The sequence below is a fragment of the Rhinopithecus bieti genome, unplaced genomic scaffold (genome assembly GCF_001698545.2).
Source record: "Rhinopithecus bieti isolate Rb0 unplaced genomic scaffold, ASM169854v2 scaffold_37314, whole genome shotgun sequence".
Classification (NCBI taxonomy): domain Eukaryota; kingdom Metazoa; phylum Chordata; class Mammalia; order Primates; family Cercopithecidae; genus Rhinopithecus; species Rhinopithecus bieti.
In genome coordinates this window covers 242,184-259,267 of record NW_016816196.1, presented here as the reverse complement: position 1 = coordinate 259,267, position 17,084 = coordinate 242,184, and the positions used below count along the sequence as shown (strand labels likewise).

The 17,084-nt window shown below is 42.3% G+C and overlaps 2 protein-coding genes across 2 annotated transcripts in view; one reads left to right on the top strand and one right to left on the bottom strand.

Moving 5' to 3' along the window:
* MYO3B (myosin IIIB) overlaps positions 1-17,084 on the top strand; it is a gene marked incomplete at its 5' end in the record, with an annotated part of 364,721 nt that overhangs the window by 204,406 nt on the left and 143,231 nt on the right. The window contains 6 exons of the mRNA XM_017854464.1: positions 5,776-5,902; positions 6,971-7,181; positions 8,320-8,467; positions 9,723-9,876; positions 11,055-11,143; positions 13,153-13,282. Coding sequence (XP_017709953.1) covers positions 5,776-5,902; positions 6,971-7,181; positions 8,320-8,467; positions 9,723-9,876; positions 11,055-11,143; positions 13,153-13,282 — 859 coding nt within the window. The remainder of the gene's footprint in view (positions 1-5,775; positions 5,903-6,970; positions 7,182-8,319; positions 8,468-9,722; positions 9,877-11,054; positions 11,144-13,152; positions 13,283-17,084) is intronic.
* On the bottom strand, positions 15,280-16,003 carry LOC108516843 (SH3 domain-binding glutamic acid-rich-like protein 3). Its single transcript, XM_017854508.1, has one exon. It carries the CDS (start codon positions 15,953-15,955, stop codon positions 15,674-15,676), a length of 282 nt encoding a protein of 93 aa, XP_017709997.1. The 5' UTR covers positions 15,956-16,003; the 3' UTR covers positions 15,280-15,673.

The following is a 17,084-nucleotide window of genomic DNA, read 5'->3' as shown; positions in this document are numbered from 1 at the left end:
AAAAAAAAAAAAAAAAAAAAAAAGAAGAAGAAATTTAGTATGTTAAGTATATGTCCTTGAAGTAAGCCATCCCTAGCCTCTCTGGGAAAAAAGGTGCAATAGAAATAAATGAATGACTGTATGAATAAACATGAAAAGAAAAACATGTAAAAGATGGTGAACATTTTTAATTTGTGCCTGGTCTGTACTGTTAAATGAATAACCAGAATGTAATGGTGTCATGTGTGTATATTTTCACCATGTCCCACATTAATTCATACAGGAAATAAACCAATTTATATCAGCTGCAACCTTAGAAATGAAAGCAAGAAACTGGATCTTATCTCTCTGACTCTGAATTCTGTAGTTCTATCTCTGCAGACAACCTGTTTTGCTGAGTTAACTCAGTTCACTTTATGTTTATAAATTCAAAGTAGTGTGACTAAATTCAGAAAGATCCAGTTGAATGTAGTCAGGAAACAGATGCCAAATGCTGATGTAACAGAACTTTCTCTTAGGTTTTTCTGGCAGACATTTCTAGATAAAGCTTAAATGAACTTGTCAATTCAATCAAAATTATGGTTCTTCTCCTTTCTTATAATGTCACTAGTTCCCTGCAGGAATCCCTTAATTTTTTTCTCAAACCCTTAAAGCAAAATTATGAGTAGCAAATCTTCGTGTGGAGTCACGAGCATGAATTTTAATTCTGGGACACCAGCCAAAGTATCTGAAAGAACACTTGACCCTGAGTTTATTGTAAAGAAATTGCCCTGGTGGAGGAGTCTTCCACTAATGATGATGACTCCTTGTGGAGGGTTGGGGGATTATCCCTAAGACCTTATTGTGAAGATTGTGCTTTTCAACTCTTATTTCTGGAGCCAAACCATACAATATCATACTGTCTTGCTGGTAGTAATTAACATATTCAATCAGTAGGGTTTTAGAGATGTTTCTATTTAATGCTACATGAAAACTTTTTGGGCAGATGATCTATGTGATGGTCAAAATTGGACGTACACTATAGATCCCCGTTGGAAAGGTTAGGGAGAAGCCTTTGAGATCGGCGCAAAATTTCTTCCCTTTCTTCAAAATAGATTATGAATTGAGAGAGTACTGCTCTGAAGGATTACATGTGAAAATATGACTTGGGAGTCTTGAGGATTTCTAATGTCTTGATGACAGACAATAGGATACCATTGGCTTTTAAGATGCCAGATGTTGTAGAGCCTCTGCAAAGGAGACCGAGAGGTGTTGGAATAGAGCCTGTAGCGAGTCCCTTCAGCAGGGAAGAACTGATGAAAAACTGAAGAAACTTACAAAAAGGAAAGAAAGGAAAGAGAGACTGGGAAGGGAAGTAAATTCCTAGGGATATACCAGAGAAACAACTACTGGAGATGCTTATGAGTCAGGCCAAGGGGGATTTCCTTAGAGTAGCACCAGGCTAACAGAGAAAACTAAGTTTCCTCTCAACTTTTCAATTAGCCTCAACTCTGTCAAGAGAATATCTACATCAGTAAAAGAAGTGTCTTATGAGAAAAGATAAGAAAATATCAGATATCCTGCAGTGGGGCTTTGAAGGAGAAACGCTCTTTCTTCCCCACTTTTGCTGATTGGTAGTGAAACGGTTTATACTCATCAACAATAAATTGAGAAACCCAGTTGGAGGACTTGGTCTTCTTGAGTGAAGCTATTCCACTTTATAATACAGAAAGTTGGAAAGTGGTAGAAATAAAAAGAGATAGCAGCATAGCAAGATTCTGCAGAAAAGGCAGAGATGCCAGGAAAAGCTCTGTAGCTGGAGATGAAGCAAGAGAAAATGGACAAGGTAAAGAAGGTGAAAAAACCTTCTCTGGCTCTCTGTGGGGAGACAATAAGAAAAATTTGATCAAAAAGGTTTAGGACAGGAAGAGTAATCCCACAGGTGGACATACAACTGATTGAATTTTGCCATGAGTGTACATGATGTTTTGACCTGAACACAGAGGCTCCTAGATCAGAAAGGGAGAACTAATTAACCCAAGGTTAGGACTGATGGAGTCAAGTGGGTGGAATAGCCCAGAAATATAAACTCCTTGATAAGGTGAGCATTGGTTACCCCTCTGTAGTTCTCACTAAATCAAGGAGGGAGACCCAATCGATCATTAATTTCAGTGATTCACACAGTGTTTGAACCTAAATGTTTTTGCTCAGGGTCATAGATAGTTTTTCACTTTAAATGGTTGTCTAGGCACTATGCTGAAGAGGATATTGCCAGAGAAGCAACAGGGCAAGATGCTGGTTTCAAGGGTATGGCCTTTGACAGTCATTTTTTATGGTGATTATCCCAGTGGTGAAGTGCCTGGAAGTCTTATTTTGGGAGGTTTCAGAGCTTGTACTGTAATACGTGAAGAAAGAGAGAGAGAGAGTCTTTGTGTTTTAATTACAGGAAATACATTTATTTTTTCTAAGAGTACTGAGAGTTTCAGATAACCTCTTGAGATAACTGGGTATAGAAACAGCTGATGTAGAACTCACTGCAAGAGTCTCTGCTTTACCCCCGGGATCTGCCTCTGTGGGAAGTTGCTCAGTGTAGTGAGCAAGCCTCACACTGTATTGATCTAAGTAATGAGGTGCTGTCATGTTAAATCCCAGCAAGTCCCAGAAAACCTATTTAGTAGGTGTTCTCCTTAGCCACTCTTAAGCTGGGTGATTAAACAATGATTCTTAAAGTAAAAAACATGACATATTGCCTTTGATTTAGAAGTTGGAAGAGTAACATTTATCCACTGTAGAAGCCTAGTTTAAAATCTTCATTTGTCTTTGTAGCATTATCAGGTATCCAGCAGATGTCACTATTATAGTTTGTGTTCCTTTTTTTGGCTTTACTGAGTAATGTTTACAGGAAGTTGTAATCTGTGAGGCAATGCTTTATCAGTGGTCTAGTGGCTGTTGCTATTCCTTTGCTGCTATGTAGAGTACTAAATCAAGTTACCTGCCTGAGTATTTTTGTGAAAGTACTTTTCTCTAAGCATAAAATGCAAAATTTTCCTATTTTGTTGTTTCACATATAGAAAATGTAAGTTTTTAAATAAGTAAATATACCCTTTAATTTTTTTTTTACTATTAATGATACATATGTATTCAGCTTTCAATCTAAAAATAGAGCTTAGATAATCAGAACTGTTTTTACTCACATTGCTGACACCAAATATGTGGGGTTTTCTCCTCCATACCAACAAATTCTCTGGCATCAGCTGAGTGTCCTACAATTCACTCAATTCTGACACTATCTACCTGGAGTTAGCATCAGATCCCACAAGCTAAGGGCTCAGTCCCACAAGACTACCCTGACTCCAGATACCTATACTCCTGTCTTCTATACTTCTGACTGACTGATTATAAATTGAGAGTCCCCACAACTCCCTCCTCAGGTTTGATAATTTGCTAGAACAAGTTATAGAACTCAGGAAAACACTTCACTTACCATTACTGTTTTATTACAAAGGATACAACTCTGCCGGGCACTTTGGGAGGCCAAGGTGGGCAGATCACCTGAGGTCAGGAGTTCAAGACCAGCCTGACCAACATGGTGAAATGCCGTCTCTACTAAAAATACAAAAATTTAGCCGGGCATGGTGGCAGGTACCTGTAATCCTAGCTACTTGGGAGGCTGAGGCAGGAGAATCGCTTGAACCCAGGAGGCAGAAGTTGTAGTGAGCCAAGATCACACCATTGCACTCCAGGCTGGGCGACAAAAGCAAAACTCTATCTCAAAAAAAAAAAAAGGATACAGCTAAAGAACAGTCACAAGGAAATGGAAAAAATGCATAGGGCAAGGTGTGTGGGAAGTAATATAGAGCTTCCATTCCCTCTGAGCAAATTACTTTCCCAGCACCCATGTGTTCACCAACCTGAAAACTCTCCGAATCTCATCACTTAGAGGATTTTGTGGAGGTTCCATTACATTCACATGATTGGTTAATCATTGGCCGTTGGGAATTAACTCAATGTCTAATCCCTCTCTGCTCCCAGAGACTGGGCTGAGGAGGACCCAAAAGTTTGAACTCTCTAATCACATGATTGGTTCCTCTGGCAACCAGCTCTCCATCCTAAAGCTAACTAGAGGTCCACCAAGAGTCACCTGCTTAGTATAAACTCAGGTATGGTTGAGAGGGGCTTGTTGTAAATAACAAAAGACTCCTAACATTCCTATCACTCACTTTCAAGGGTTTTAGATGCTTTTGTGCCAGCAACTGGGGGCAAAGAACAGATACAATTATCCCTCAGTATATGTGATGGATTAGTTCCAGGAACCTCCAATTCATATACCAAAATCCAAGCACACTCGAGTCCTGCATTCATCCCTGCAGAACCCACATATATGAAAAGTCAGCCCTCTGTATATGTGGGTTTCACATCTTGTGAATACTGTATTTTTGATCCATGTTTGGTTGAAAAATATCTATGTATAGGAGGACCTGTGCAGTTCCAACCTGTATTGTTCAAAAGTCAATTGTTGGCCAGGCACAGTGGCTCATGCCTGTAATCCCAGCACGTTGGGAGGCCAAGGCAGGTGGATCACCTGAAGTCAGGAGTTCGAGACCAGCCTGACCACCATGGAGAAACTCCGTCTCTACTAAAACTAAAAAATTAATTGGGCATGGTGGCACATGCCTATAATCCCAGCTACTCAGGAGGCTGAGGCAGGAGAATCACTTGAACCTGGGAGGCAGGGGTTGCAGTGATCCGAGGTAGCGCCATTGCACTCCAGTCTGGGCAACAAGAGCGAAACTCCGTCTCAAAAAAACAAAAAAACAAAAAACAAAACAAAAAAACAAAAGTCAATTGTTGGCTGGGCACGGTAGCTCACGCCTGGAATCCCCAGCACTTTGGGAGGCTGAGGCGGGTAGATCACCTGAGGTCAGGAGTTCAAGACCAGCCTGGCCAACATGGCGAAACTCCATCTCTACTAAAAAATACCAAAAAGAGCTGGGTGTGGTGGTGCGTGTCTATAATCCCAGCTACTCGGGAGGCTGAGGCAGGAGTTGCAGTGAGCCGAGATTGTGCCACTGCACTCCAGCCTGGGTGACAGAGCAAGACTCTATCTCAAAAAAAGGTTAATTATATATATTTCTTGTTATATGAAAATATAATTTCATATACAGTTATCACAGATAATTTCTAGCAACTCTTTCAAAATATTTCCTGACTTCATAACTATATAGTCCATCATTTAACTTTAAAATATTCTAGGAGCCATGAATGAATGTCTTCCCAACTACTTCATAAAAGCGATATTCCAAAGAGGTTAAGGAAACAGCTCCTCTCTTGCTTTGAACAAAAGATCATACCTGAATTTGGGAGCTGGTATTAGTTAGGGTAAAAGGCTAAAAGTGGCTTAAAGAACAAAGAAGATTAGTTATCTCTTATAATTGTTTCCAGATAAGAGGTTCAGGTTGCAGAGCAACTCCCTTTGTGCAATTGTTGGTCTAAGGCATCCTCATCAGTGGCATGGTTAAGGCTGGGTTGCTGGGAGTTCCAGCCAGCAGTAATGAGAAGGTAAGTATAGAGGAGGTATGCTCATGCCCATAAGGCCTGGGCTCAGAAGTGACCCACATCATTCTGCTTGCTTCATTGTTAAAATGTGGTTATATGATGACCTCTAACTGCAAAGGAGTTTGGGAAATTTGGCTGTGTGTCCAGGAAAAGAGGGAGAATGGACTTTGGTAAACGACTAGTAGTGTCCATTACAGGTCTAGTGGTTCATTAGTTTGATTGGCAATGACCTTCATATATGGTTCTTGATGTCCTTTTCAGGAGGTGCACTCAGTGTACAGAATTTTGGCTGGGATTTTGAATATTGGGAACATTGAGTTTGCAGCTATTTCCTCTCAGCATCAGACTGATAAAAGTGAGGTGCCCAATGCTGAAGCTTTGCAAAATGGTAATTATTTGATATTTGTGGGCTGTGTTGTTGCCAAAGCACATGCTTCTTTGGGCTCTGTAAAATATAATGCAGCATTTGCTAGTCTTTTTTTTTTTTTTTTTTTTTGAGATGGAATCTCGCTCTATCACCCAGGCTGGAGTGCAGTGGCGCGATCTCCGCTCACTGCAACCTCTGCCTCCTGGGTTCAAGCATTTCTTTGCCTCAGCCTCCAGAGCAGCTGGGATTACAGGCACCTGCCACCACACCTGGCTAATTTTGTATTTTAGTAGAGACGGGGTTTCACCATCTTGGCCAGGCTGGTCTTGAACTCCTGACCTCATGATCCACCCCCCGCCCCCATCAGCCTCCCAAAGTGTTGGGATTTGCCCAGCCTGCTGGTCCTTCTAATGGCTCTGGATGTTTTCATGAACTAGTATTTCCCCAAGGATGTCCTGTGGAACACCAGTGTTCCTTCCATAAGCTGCAAGAGTTCTGTAGAAAAGAATTCTATGGCAGGTAATTTTGGGTATTGGTTTTAACCTTAGTTGTTTTGAAAAAATCATCTACAAACTGAAAAAAAATACAGGAGGTTGGGCCCATTCTGAATCCACTATATCAACATATACAGGAGAAGAAAGCAGGCACCTGTTTATTTTTGAAGTTCCACAGGTAATTATGGTGGTACTAAGAGTGAGAATCCTCAATTATGAAAACAAAGAAAACTGATTTAAATAAAGTAAAACCTTTTTTGTGTTAAACTGTAGGACATTTTAGGGTAAGAGTATATTTTGTGACTGTCTAAGGGTAAAATACAGTCTGCAGCTATTTCCCCAATTTATTTGGCAAAAGACCACCTCCTCTTCCTTTTTTTTTCATCAAGCATCTATGAAGTAAGAGCTTTCAGAACAGTTTGGGAGATACTGTGTCAGTCTGGAAACTTCTTGGGGTTAGGGACCTAGCCTGTTTATCTTTGAGTGCAAAGTACCAAAATGGAGTCTGGCACATAATGGATGTTGAATCAATGCTGACAGACTGAATGAACGAAGGTCTGGCTACATTCTGTGTTATCCTTACTCTCTGTTTCAGCTGCCTCTGTTCTGTGCATCAGCCCCGAAGAGCTCCAGGAGGCCCTCACCTCCCACTGTGTGGTCACCCGGGGCGAGACCATCATCCGTGCCAATACCGTAGACAGGGCTGCGGACGTTCGAGACGCCATGTCCAAAGCCCTGTATGGGAGGCTCTTCAGCTGGATTGTGAATCGCATTAATACACTCCTGCAGCCAGACAAAAACATATGGCAAGTTCCTCGGAGAGCAGAGGGCTCAGGAGAGCTGCCATTGACCCCGCCGTCCCTTAGAGTTGGCAAAAGGAAGCATTCGGTCCTCTCTGGGATTTTCTTTCTTTTTTTTGTGGAGTCAGAGTATCACTCTGTCGCCCAGGCCAGAGTGCAGTGGCACGATCTCCGCTCACTGCAACCTCCACCTCCGGGGTTCAAGCGATTCAACTGCCTCCGCCTCTTGAGTAGCTGGGATTACAGGCGCGTGCCACCACGCCCGGCTAATTTAGGCCTTCTCTTTTAGAAGACACAATGAGATCCAGGAGAGTTGAAGCGTTTGTACCCGAGAGGCAAATGACTGAAGGAGCCACTAAAGTGTAGTATTTGAGAGAACAGTCTTGGCTGGGAGCTGGACAGACTGGGTTCGCACCCCAACTCTACAACTTAACCCATTTATGCCTGAGGTGGCAATTTTTTGAATTTTTTCGATCAGACCTTGGCGATGACCTTGAGCAGTAGGATGTGAATAACTCCCATATGCTTGATGTTCCATTATTGGAACGCCAAGCATAAATGGGTTTTCATCAGCTTCATGTTCTAAGTCAGTTTTCTCACCTGTAAAATGAGGATAATAATATCCTCTTCATAGTGTTGTTTTTAGAATCAAAGAGACATTTTATGAAAAATGTTAAAGCACACTATCTTACATTATTATTCCTACTTCTTCGACTACTTTTCCTTGCTCTTTCCTTGAACATAGTGGTTTCCTGTATGTGGAGGAATTCACCACATCCAATTCTGAAGAGTACTCTTCCAGTTACCTTTGGGGGTAGATAGGTGGGAGAATAAATAAGCAACAGCTTCAACCCCTTCAAACAAAATGACTTTTAAACATCTATTTTATATATGGAGTTCCTGAGTAAGATGCTAAAGGATTCTACTGCTTAAAAAAAAAGAAGTTGGAAATACTGTTGAAAGTCTGAAAGAACAAATAGTTTCAGACACAAACTGCTTCTTTTCTTAGGGGTGGCAGGATGCTGCTCTCCGTGAGTGGCTGAATTGGGTACTTGAGTTGATAAATACTTGGGCACATATATTCTCATCGTCTTGAGGTGGGCGTTTCCTCCTCTAAGTAGTTTTGTTCTTCTCTCTCACGCAGTAGTGCAGAAGATGGGATGAATGTGGGGATCTTGGATATCTTTGGATTTGAGAATTTTCAGAGAAATTCATTTGAGCAGCTCTGCATAAACATCGCCAATGAGCAAATCCAGTACTATTTCAATCAGCACGTTTTTGCTCTTGAGCAGGTAATAGTGAACTCTGAGGTAACTAAACTCGATGGGGAAAAGGTGTCTCCAAGCTGCCCACACTTTGTAGCAGAAACCCTGTAGACTAACAGGCAAAAGACCCTAGAGAGAAAACAGGGTAAGGCAGTCCTGGCTAAATAGTCTAAATTTATCTGAAAAAAGTCTTGATATCTGTGGAAAGGTACATTTCCTCACTTGAGTGGAGCTGGTGACAAGTCGCTCATTTAAATCTTGCATCAAAACTCTTTTGTGCATATTGCTCAAAATGCTGTATCTCTTCTACTTTATTTAACTAAAAATACTTATGGTTGTGTTCAAAATGACACAAATGACCTGGAATTCGGGACATAGGTTCTTAACTGCTACACTAGCCCTCCCTATCCCCTATCTGCTATGTACCAGATCCCTCAGTAACTGGAGAGGTATCTCCAGAGAGGAGTAAGATGTGTTCGTGGTTTTCTAGAAATGGAAATTATCCCTCTGTGAGTTTAATAATAAATTGTGAAGACAGAGTGAGAAACTAGTGGGCCCAAGGGATGGGGCTCTTCCTGTGGCAGCAGCCTACATAGCAGTCTGCTCAGCCTCAACCTTTACTTAAACCCTAAGACTCTCTTCTGTATGAAGTAGTTGCAATAATGAAACATTCTGGCTAAGCCTCTTGGATGCAGGGATAATTGTTTTAATGCAGGTATGAGGACACACAAACTAAACTGTGATTAGATACACACAAAGACATTTAGTGAAAATACCAGCATTGCTTTTATCTCTGAAGCTGGATAAATCTGTATAGCACTCCTCTCCCATCCACTCTTGTTTCGGTCCAGGTTCCTTCCACTTATTTCCCTGGTAATCTGGAGTTTTTCTAGTTTTCCAACCCTAGATGATTCCTTTATAGAATTCCTTGCAGAGGAGAATTCTGTTTTCTTAGTTTAAACCACGTTTCGCACCAAAATAATTTTTTTTTTCAGCTTTACTTCCTTGTACATTAGTTTCTAAATGATAAGTTACCAAGTCCACGTTTGAGACAGAGCTTTTACTGGGTTTAGCTGCCTGCCAGAGGCCACTTGTAAGTCAGATTTCAATGCACAGCTTTAATGGTGTTATATGCAGAAGATTCCTTTATTATACACGTAAAACATATCCTGCTTTCCACATGCATTCAATGTTGCTAGACCCAGAAAGTCCATGTCAAAGTATCCTGGTGGTACCAAGGCTGGTTTTGGGCTGGAGAGAATCACAATCCATTTCCCTCCAGATGGAGTATCAGAATGAAGGCATTGATGCTATACCTGTGGAATATGAGGACAACCGCCCGCTCTTGGACATGTTCCTCCAGAAACCCCTGGGACTACTTGCACTTTTGGATGAGGAAAGTCGGTTTCCCCAAGCAACTGACCAGACCCTGGTTGGTAGGTTCCTTCTGAGAAAAAGGCATATACATTTAGAACAAAACTTGGTTCATATCATCAATTGAGTGTACTTTAGTGAATTTACCTTACATATTTTGTCTATGTGGTGGGTTGTAAGAATATAGGCCTTCTTTTTAATTGAATTGAAATGTAGTGGTAGAATTTGAATCTTAAAGCAAACCCATCACTATTCCTAACCCTTCCCACTTTCCTGTTCCTGCCAGCATGATTAGCATTACCCCGTGTTGATTTCATTTTTATGCCTTCCTCTCTCTTCTTTCCTATAGCCAGTATTTGCTTCCCATCCTTTGTGTGCCCCCCTCTCATGTCTTCCCCTGGACTCCCATCCACCTCTAATCTGATTTCGTGTAGAAGCCCTTTCCAGTCTCCTGGCTTCCAGGCTCCTACCTTACCCATCTACCCTGAACATCGCAGCTAGTTTAGTCTTTCTAAAGCCACCTTCTCATTAGGTGGTTGCTGTTATCTTCGGGATGAATACAGGGCACCTCCTTCTGACGTCAAAGGCCCTCTATTCTGTACCCTATTCCTCTTGAATCTTCCGTGTTTTTCACAACCTTTGTTCCTCACTTAGACTGTGAGGTGCTTGGGGCAATGAAGCCTCAGTCTTTATGTGCTTTTAGTGCTTAACAGTTTCTCACACCTAGTGGGCTTTCAACTACAATAGCAAAGATTGTGTGTTAAAGGAGGAATAAAAAGTTTCAAGCCTTTTCCCCAGAGGGAAAATTGATTTGTGGCAGAGATTAACTTTTATGAGTTGAAATTGTAACCCTCAGTGGCTTTCTTTTATATATAACATTGTCACAAGTTGCCCAGATGAGTTTAAACCAGGGTCATCTGCCTTCCGTGGGATATCTTTATGGTTCTAAAACTAACTGGCAGGGCCTCTGGTGTCATCAGTGTCCATGCTAGGAGTTCTTAGAAACAGCAGGAGAACATATGACCTTAAAGCACAGGCTGACACTAAAGACAACGCTACACAGCGAAGCAAGGATATGATAAATGTCCATCATATCGGTGATCTTTCTCCACCCTTGTTAATATCAAGGCCTTATTCTGAAAGTCCTTATTTCTGAGTCACTCATGACTCAAGGAACAAGTTTTTGTTTGAAAGAGGGAATAATTCACATTGTAACTCTCCAACATAAAAATCCACACAGATAAATTTGAAGATAATCTACGGTGCAAATACTTCTGGAGGCCCAAAGGAGTGGAGCTGTGCTTTGGCATTCAGCATTATGCTGGAAAGGTGAGGCCAGTGTGACAGTTATTAGACCTGAATTTGACAAAGGGTAAGTGCTGTATTACCCTGTCTGTGCTGCTCATGAAATTGCTTACAGATTTCTTTCCCCTTTTACTTCTTCCTGAATACCTAATCATAATTCTTAAAGTTTCTCAGTGGTGCCACTCACAGAAAGTTGCCCCTGGCATAGAAGCAATTTCTTACTGGGGTGGCCCACAGAGTTGCCATCTGCTTCTCACCTGAGGTTTGGCCTAGAACTGACAGCTCTCCAGAGAGAAAACATATTACAGCTTTTTGCGGTGTTTAGTGGTAAATGTTCACATTCTAAAGTCATTTGGAGACATGTAGGTAATGGAGGAAGGTTAATATCACAGTGGGACTCAATTTTTAGTACTTTAATCATATGTCTAAGGGCCCCAAAATGTCCAGATGAAAAGAAAAAAATCTACATTATTATCCAGATGTTAAGCTTTTACAACTTAACTGAAATTTCCACTTTTCATACATTATGCCTCAGTCTGAATTTCAAGTTCCTGAAGCAGATTAGTGACTGATTCAGGAAATTCCCTGTCTTATAACCGCAAGCTCCTTGCTTATGTTACTCCCAAAGGAGCCATTTGAATTATGGCTGATTCGTTCCTCTGGGGTCTGATGAGCTGTAGGTCCAGAAAATTGGTGGGAGTTCAATAAAAGGCATTTTTGATTATTTTGTTGATTTAAGATGTATTGAAATTGTCTTTCATATTCACATCATACTGTTGTAACTGATTTTCCTGACTGGATGTTGGGAAATTCTAGTACACGGGAAGGGGATTGTTTTTCTCTCCAAATAGTACTTTATGGTGTCTATTTTGGATCTTTGTTAGAAATCGCAATTCTGTTTTTGACCTACCTCAGCATATTAATGTCCTTCTGAGTCCGAAATACCAGCATCTACCCTGATTCCTCTCCCCATTCCTCTTTTCTGCCTCCCATTCCTGTCCTCCTCTTCTCACCTCTCTCTGTCCTTTTATACCCATGTCCTACCCATCCCTCTTCTTGACTCTTTCTTATTCTTTTCCTTTCTTGATTTTAGGGGAAAAACTTTTTTTTCCTGGTCTCTGTGTCCTTTGCTGTATCCATTTGCCATTCAAAGCTTATTTGTAGAGAAGGAATTCTCTGAGGGTGGTCCTTACAATTTATATGAACTGGATCCCCTCTGTTCTGAGAACCAAGAACTACTCAGCAGCCTTGAGTGATCACTCAGATCGCATGAGGACCTAGCGAGACAGTGAGAGTACTTAAAGTAGTTGTGAGCATAGAGGCAAACTGCCTGAGTTTTGATACCTACCTACCACCTGTGAAATGTGTGACCAGGAGCACATTACTCAGCCTCTTCCTAAGTCTCTGCCTACCAGTAAAATGGAGATAATAACAGTGTTTAGCTCATAGGATGGATGCTTTGCACATGGTATCTAATATATTTTAATAATTATTCTCATGTGATTTATCTTCAAAAAGCAACTAGACAGGCCAGTGCTTTGGCTCACGCCTGTAATCCTAGCACTTTAGGAGGCCGAGGCAGGTGAATCATGAGGTCAGGAGGTCAAGACCATCCTGGCTAACACAGTGAAACCTCATCTCTGCTAAAAATACAAAAAATTAGCTGGGCATGGTGGCACGTACCTGTGGTTCCAGCTACTCAGGAGGCTGAGGCAGGAGAATTGCTTGAACCTGGGAGGCGGAGGTTGAAGTAAGCCGAGATCATGCCACTGCACTCCAGCCTGGATAACAGAGCAAGACTCCATCTCAAAAAAAAAAAAAAAAAAAAAAAAGCGACTAGACAATAAGTTAAGATAAACTGGTCTCTCAAAATCCTAATTTTCCCTTTATCTGATGCTGTGCATATAAAAGCGTGGCTATGTCAAGATTAGTTCTATATAGAGGTCAATTAATGACTGGCTAGACAATTTGCCAGAGTCACCAATGATGGAGAGTTGACTTGGCTAATTTGCCGTTTGCTATTCATGTTACAGGTATTATATGATGCTTCTGGGGTTCTTGAGAAGAATAGAGACACTCTCCCTGCTGATGTGGTTGTGGTCCTGAGAACGTCAGAAAACAAGCTTCTTCAGCAGCTCTTCTCAATCCCTCTGACCAAAACAGGTGCCTGGGAACCCTCTGATAGCCCTTCTCCCAAAGGTTTTGCAAGACCAGGTGGAATTTTTCAGTTAGTGTCTGAATACTGCCAGGGCTGCACCACTAACGTTGAACTTCCTTAAGCAGAAGTAAGGGTCTAAATTCAAGAAAAGGAAAGTGATTGTTTCTTTTGTAACTTAATTATGCAGCATCAGTGTGTACACAGACATGTGTGCACGCACACATAAACATACATACACTATCCATAACATGAACTCTTAGACTTTCTCGTCCTTCTTTTCATTCTTCCCTTTATAAAGCCATACGATATCATTTATTCATGCTAAGCACTCTAGGATAGTCTCAGTTTACCAAGACTTATCAGGAAGATTATTTCTATTTGTGTGTGATTCCAAGTGAAAGGAGTGTGCTGAATCAGAGGTTAGGGGATCCTCAAAGATCACCTTGGTCCAATTTCTACCCAGTTATGACCCCACCCCACCTCTCTCCTAACCAACTTGGAACAGGTCCATCACTGGCCTATGTATGTGGCCTTCGCCTACTTATAGTTACTTTCTCTTTAGCTGCTGTCAGTCCTCATGCCAAAAGAGCAGGAAACTAGGGCCAAATAACAGAACTTCCAGGTCCTAACTGTTTTTCCAAATGGATTCTAATTGAGTCAACCTTTTAGAATGTACCTGGGATTCTGCTGCTTTTAGCTGGGTGGCCAACTCAGCCTTCTCACAGCTCTACTCTCAAGGGCTTTGTGTTTTTTAGGCTAGGTCTGGAAATAGCAGTGGGCATGCTTTTAAGAAAAAAAGGAAGAGAAACCTCTTTATCGCTGTTCATTGTTCACTATTTCCTCTTCTTTTCTTCCCACATCCCTCTTAACTGGTTGCCAGATCTGATTTTTAGCAACTTGCAGAGGAATGAAAAGCCTGGCTAAGAAAAAAAAAAAAAAATCCACAGTCTACAGCCTTTGCTTCATCTTAGCTTGGAAGGAAAGTTGAAATCTGGCTGTTTCTTCAGACATGCTCATGTAAACAGAACTAGTAGCAGTGCCCATCAGAAGCCTGCCCTCCAGCTTCCATTCCATGCCTTCCTTGGGGCAGCCAGGATTTAATTCGGTATGGACTCCCGGGAGCTCGGGGCAGGTGTGGAAAGGGCTGGCTGGTGTTTCCTTACCAGAGACCCAGGGATGTAGATTCCTCATCAGGTGACTTCAGCACAGAGGTGAAGAGACAACCGTTATTGATAGGGGACATGCTCTCTGGGAGAAAAATCTATCCAAATAACTCTTCAGCTGGCATTTACATCCTCACACAAATATTAATAACGGCTTGTCAAATCTGTTCACAACTTTGGAATTTCCGATTTTTCAACCTTTGGCAAAACAAAAACCATTTAACAGTCTGGACCACTAGGTGGCGCTATGCAGAAAGTAAGGCCCTGCAGCCAGTCTCTGTTCTCCCTTGATTCACCCAACTGTGGGAGGAACAGGAACAAAGAGATAACCTCTACTGCTGCTGCTTTTTCATTCCCTCCGGAAGAGCTTTCCTCTTGTCTTGTAACTGTTAATGAATCTTGTTTTGAAACTACACTCCACACCAGTTGATAGAAACGAAAGTGAAGAATAAGACTAGAAACAAACGTGATGTCCCAATAGGCTTCCTAGTATTCTTGAGCTATATATATGCATAGTAATTTCCTTTGAGATCCTAAGCTTGAGTATAGCTTAGGATTCTCCACATTTTGAGTATAATTAAGAAGCCACAAACATCAACACTTATAAGCATGATTCTGTTGTCTTTTTCCGGAATTGTTTATGTAGGAATGAATTCAATCAACAAACATTTATAGAACAGCTTCTAGTAATAAGGTACTTTTTAGGCAGTGAGGGAAATACAGCAGTAAAGGTAATATGGCTTTGCCATACACCAACTAGAATTTTGTTTTACCTTCATTTTCTATATAGAATTTTCTGTACAAAATTGGGCCCTAATTTATCTCTCTCTTTTTTTTTCCAATGGAACAGGACATCATTTAATTGTCTCTAGGGTCCTCCTGGGAGAGGGACTGCGGGGCCTTTGGCAGAGCTCTGGCTGATGGAACCAATAGAGGTGCCCATCAGCCAGTGCCAGGCAGGATGGCGGCCCCAATGCTTGGCTGGGGCAGCCAGCATGTGGGGCTGTTGCTTAAGACAATTTCTGAGACTAATAGGTAAGGAATGTTGCCTTTGGATGGAGAAGAGGGGACTACATTTAGAGAGGAGGGAGGAGAAGTGGCCTGGATTGCGGGAGGGACTCTAAGGTTAGGATAGGAATGACAGGGAGTTGGTCAAAAGGTCCTTCATGGCCAGTTGAAGGCTGGGGTAGTGTGGTGATGGAGTCCAGCAGGGGAACTCTGGACAGGCTTGACTCAGGCCAGCTTCAGGAACTCCTGCAGTGTGTTTTGTTCCACGGCCTCCACGAAGAGCTCATAGTCCCCACAGTACTGGTCCCCTTTGACAATCTGGGGTGGGGTGGCCTTGGGGTTGCCCGCCAAGGCTCGCATCTCATCCCTCAGGGCGTTGTCCTGGGAGATGTCCACTAGCTGGTATTGGATGCGCTTCCCATCCAGGATTCGGGTCACCTCGCTCTGCTGGGACTTGATTTCGCGGGAGCCGGTGACTGACGTGCTGTAGACGCACAGGCCACTCATGCTGGGGGTAGACGGGCCGGCGGGCAGAGAGCGGCAGTAGTGGCAGCTGCACTCTAATTTATCTCTTTATGACAATAGTTGCCCTCAGCCCTCAATTCTAACATGATTGTGCATCCTGTGTTGAATGTCAGAATATTACTTTTCTAAATTTTAAAACACTCATAATCTATATTTTTGGGGGCTATAATGTTACAGCCTTTGAAGATGGGAAACCTCACAGGACAGAAATAAGTTATGCTGTTGATTGCCAATGCTTGTTTCAGGCATGTCCCTCTTGTGAAGGGGAAGGTGCCTACATATCTTGACATTCCCACTAGAAGCAAGATCCCACACCATCCTGGCACTTTGGAAGAGAATATACTAATATTTTCAATGTATAAGAAACCATTTTCTTGTCATTTTTATTTTTCCTTGCTTTAATTGTTTTATTGAAATTAAATGGAGCACTAGTTCAGTAAGCATAGATATTATGGGCAATTACTTCACAAACTCATTTTGAGGAATGAACTATAGGGAGGAAGGAAAAAGATCAAAGTTGAGGCCAGACATGGTGGCTCATGCCTGTAATCCCAGCACTTTGGGAGGCTGAGGCAGGTGGATCACAAGGTCAGGACTTCGAGACCAGCCTGGCCAACATAGTGAACCCCCATCTCTACTAAAAGTACAAAAAATTAGCTGGGTGTGGTGGCGGGCACCTGTAATCCCAGCTACTAGGGAGGCTAAGGCAGGAGAATCGCTTGAACCTGGGAGGCAGAGGTTGCGGTGAGCTGAGATCACGCCGTTGCACTCCAGCCTGGGCAACGGTATAAGACTCCATCTCGGCCGGGCGCAGTGGCTCAAGCCTGTAATCCCAGCACTTTGGGAGGCCGAGACGGGCGGATCACGAGGTCAGGAGTTCGAGACCATCCTGGCTAACACGGTGAAACCCCATCTCTACTAAAAAATACAAAAAAAAGCTAGCCGGGCGAGGTGGCTGGCGCCTGTAGTCCCAGCTACTTGGGAGGCTGAGGCAGGAGAATGGCGGGAACCCGGGAGGCGGAGCTTGCAGTGAGCTGAGATCCGGCCACTGCACTCCAGCCTGGGCGACAGCCAGACTCCCTCTCAAAAAAAAAAAAAAAAAAAAAAAAAA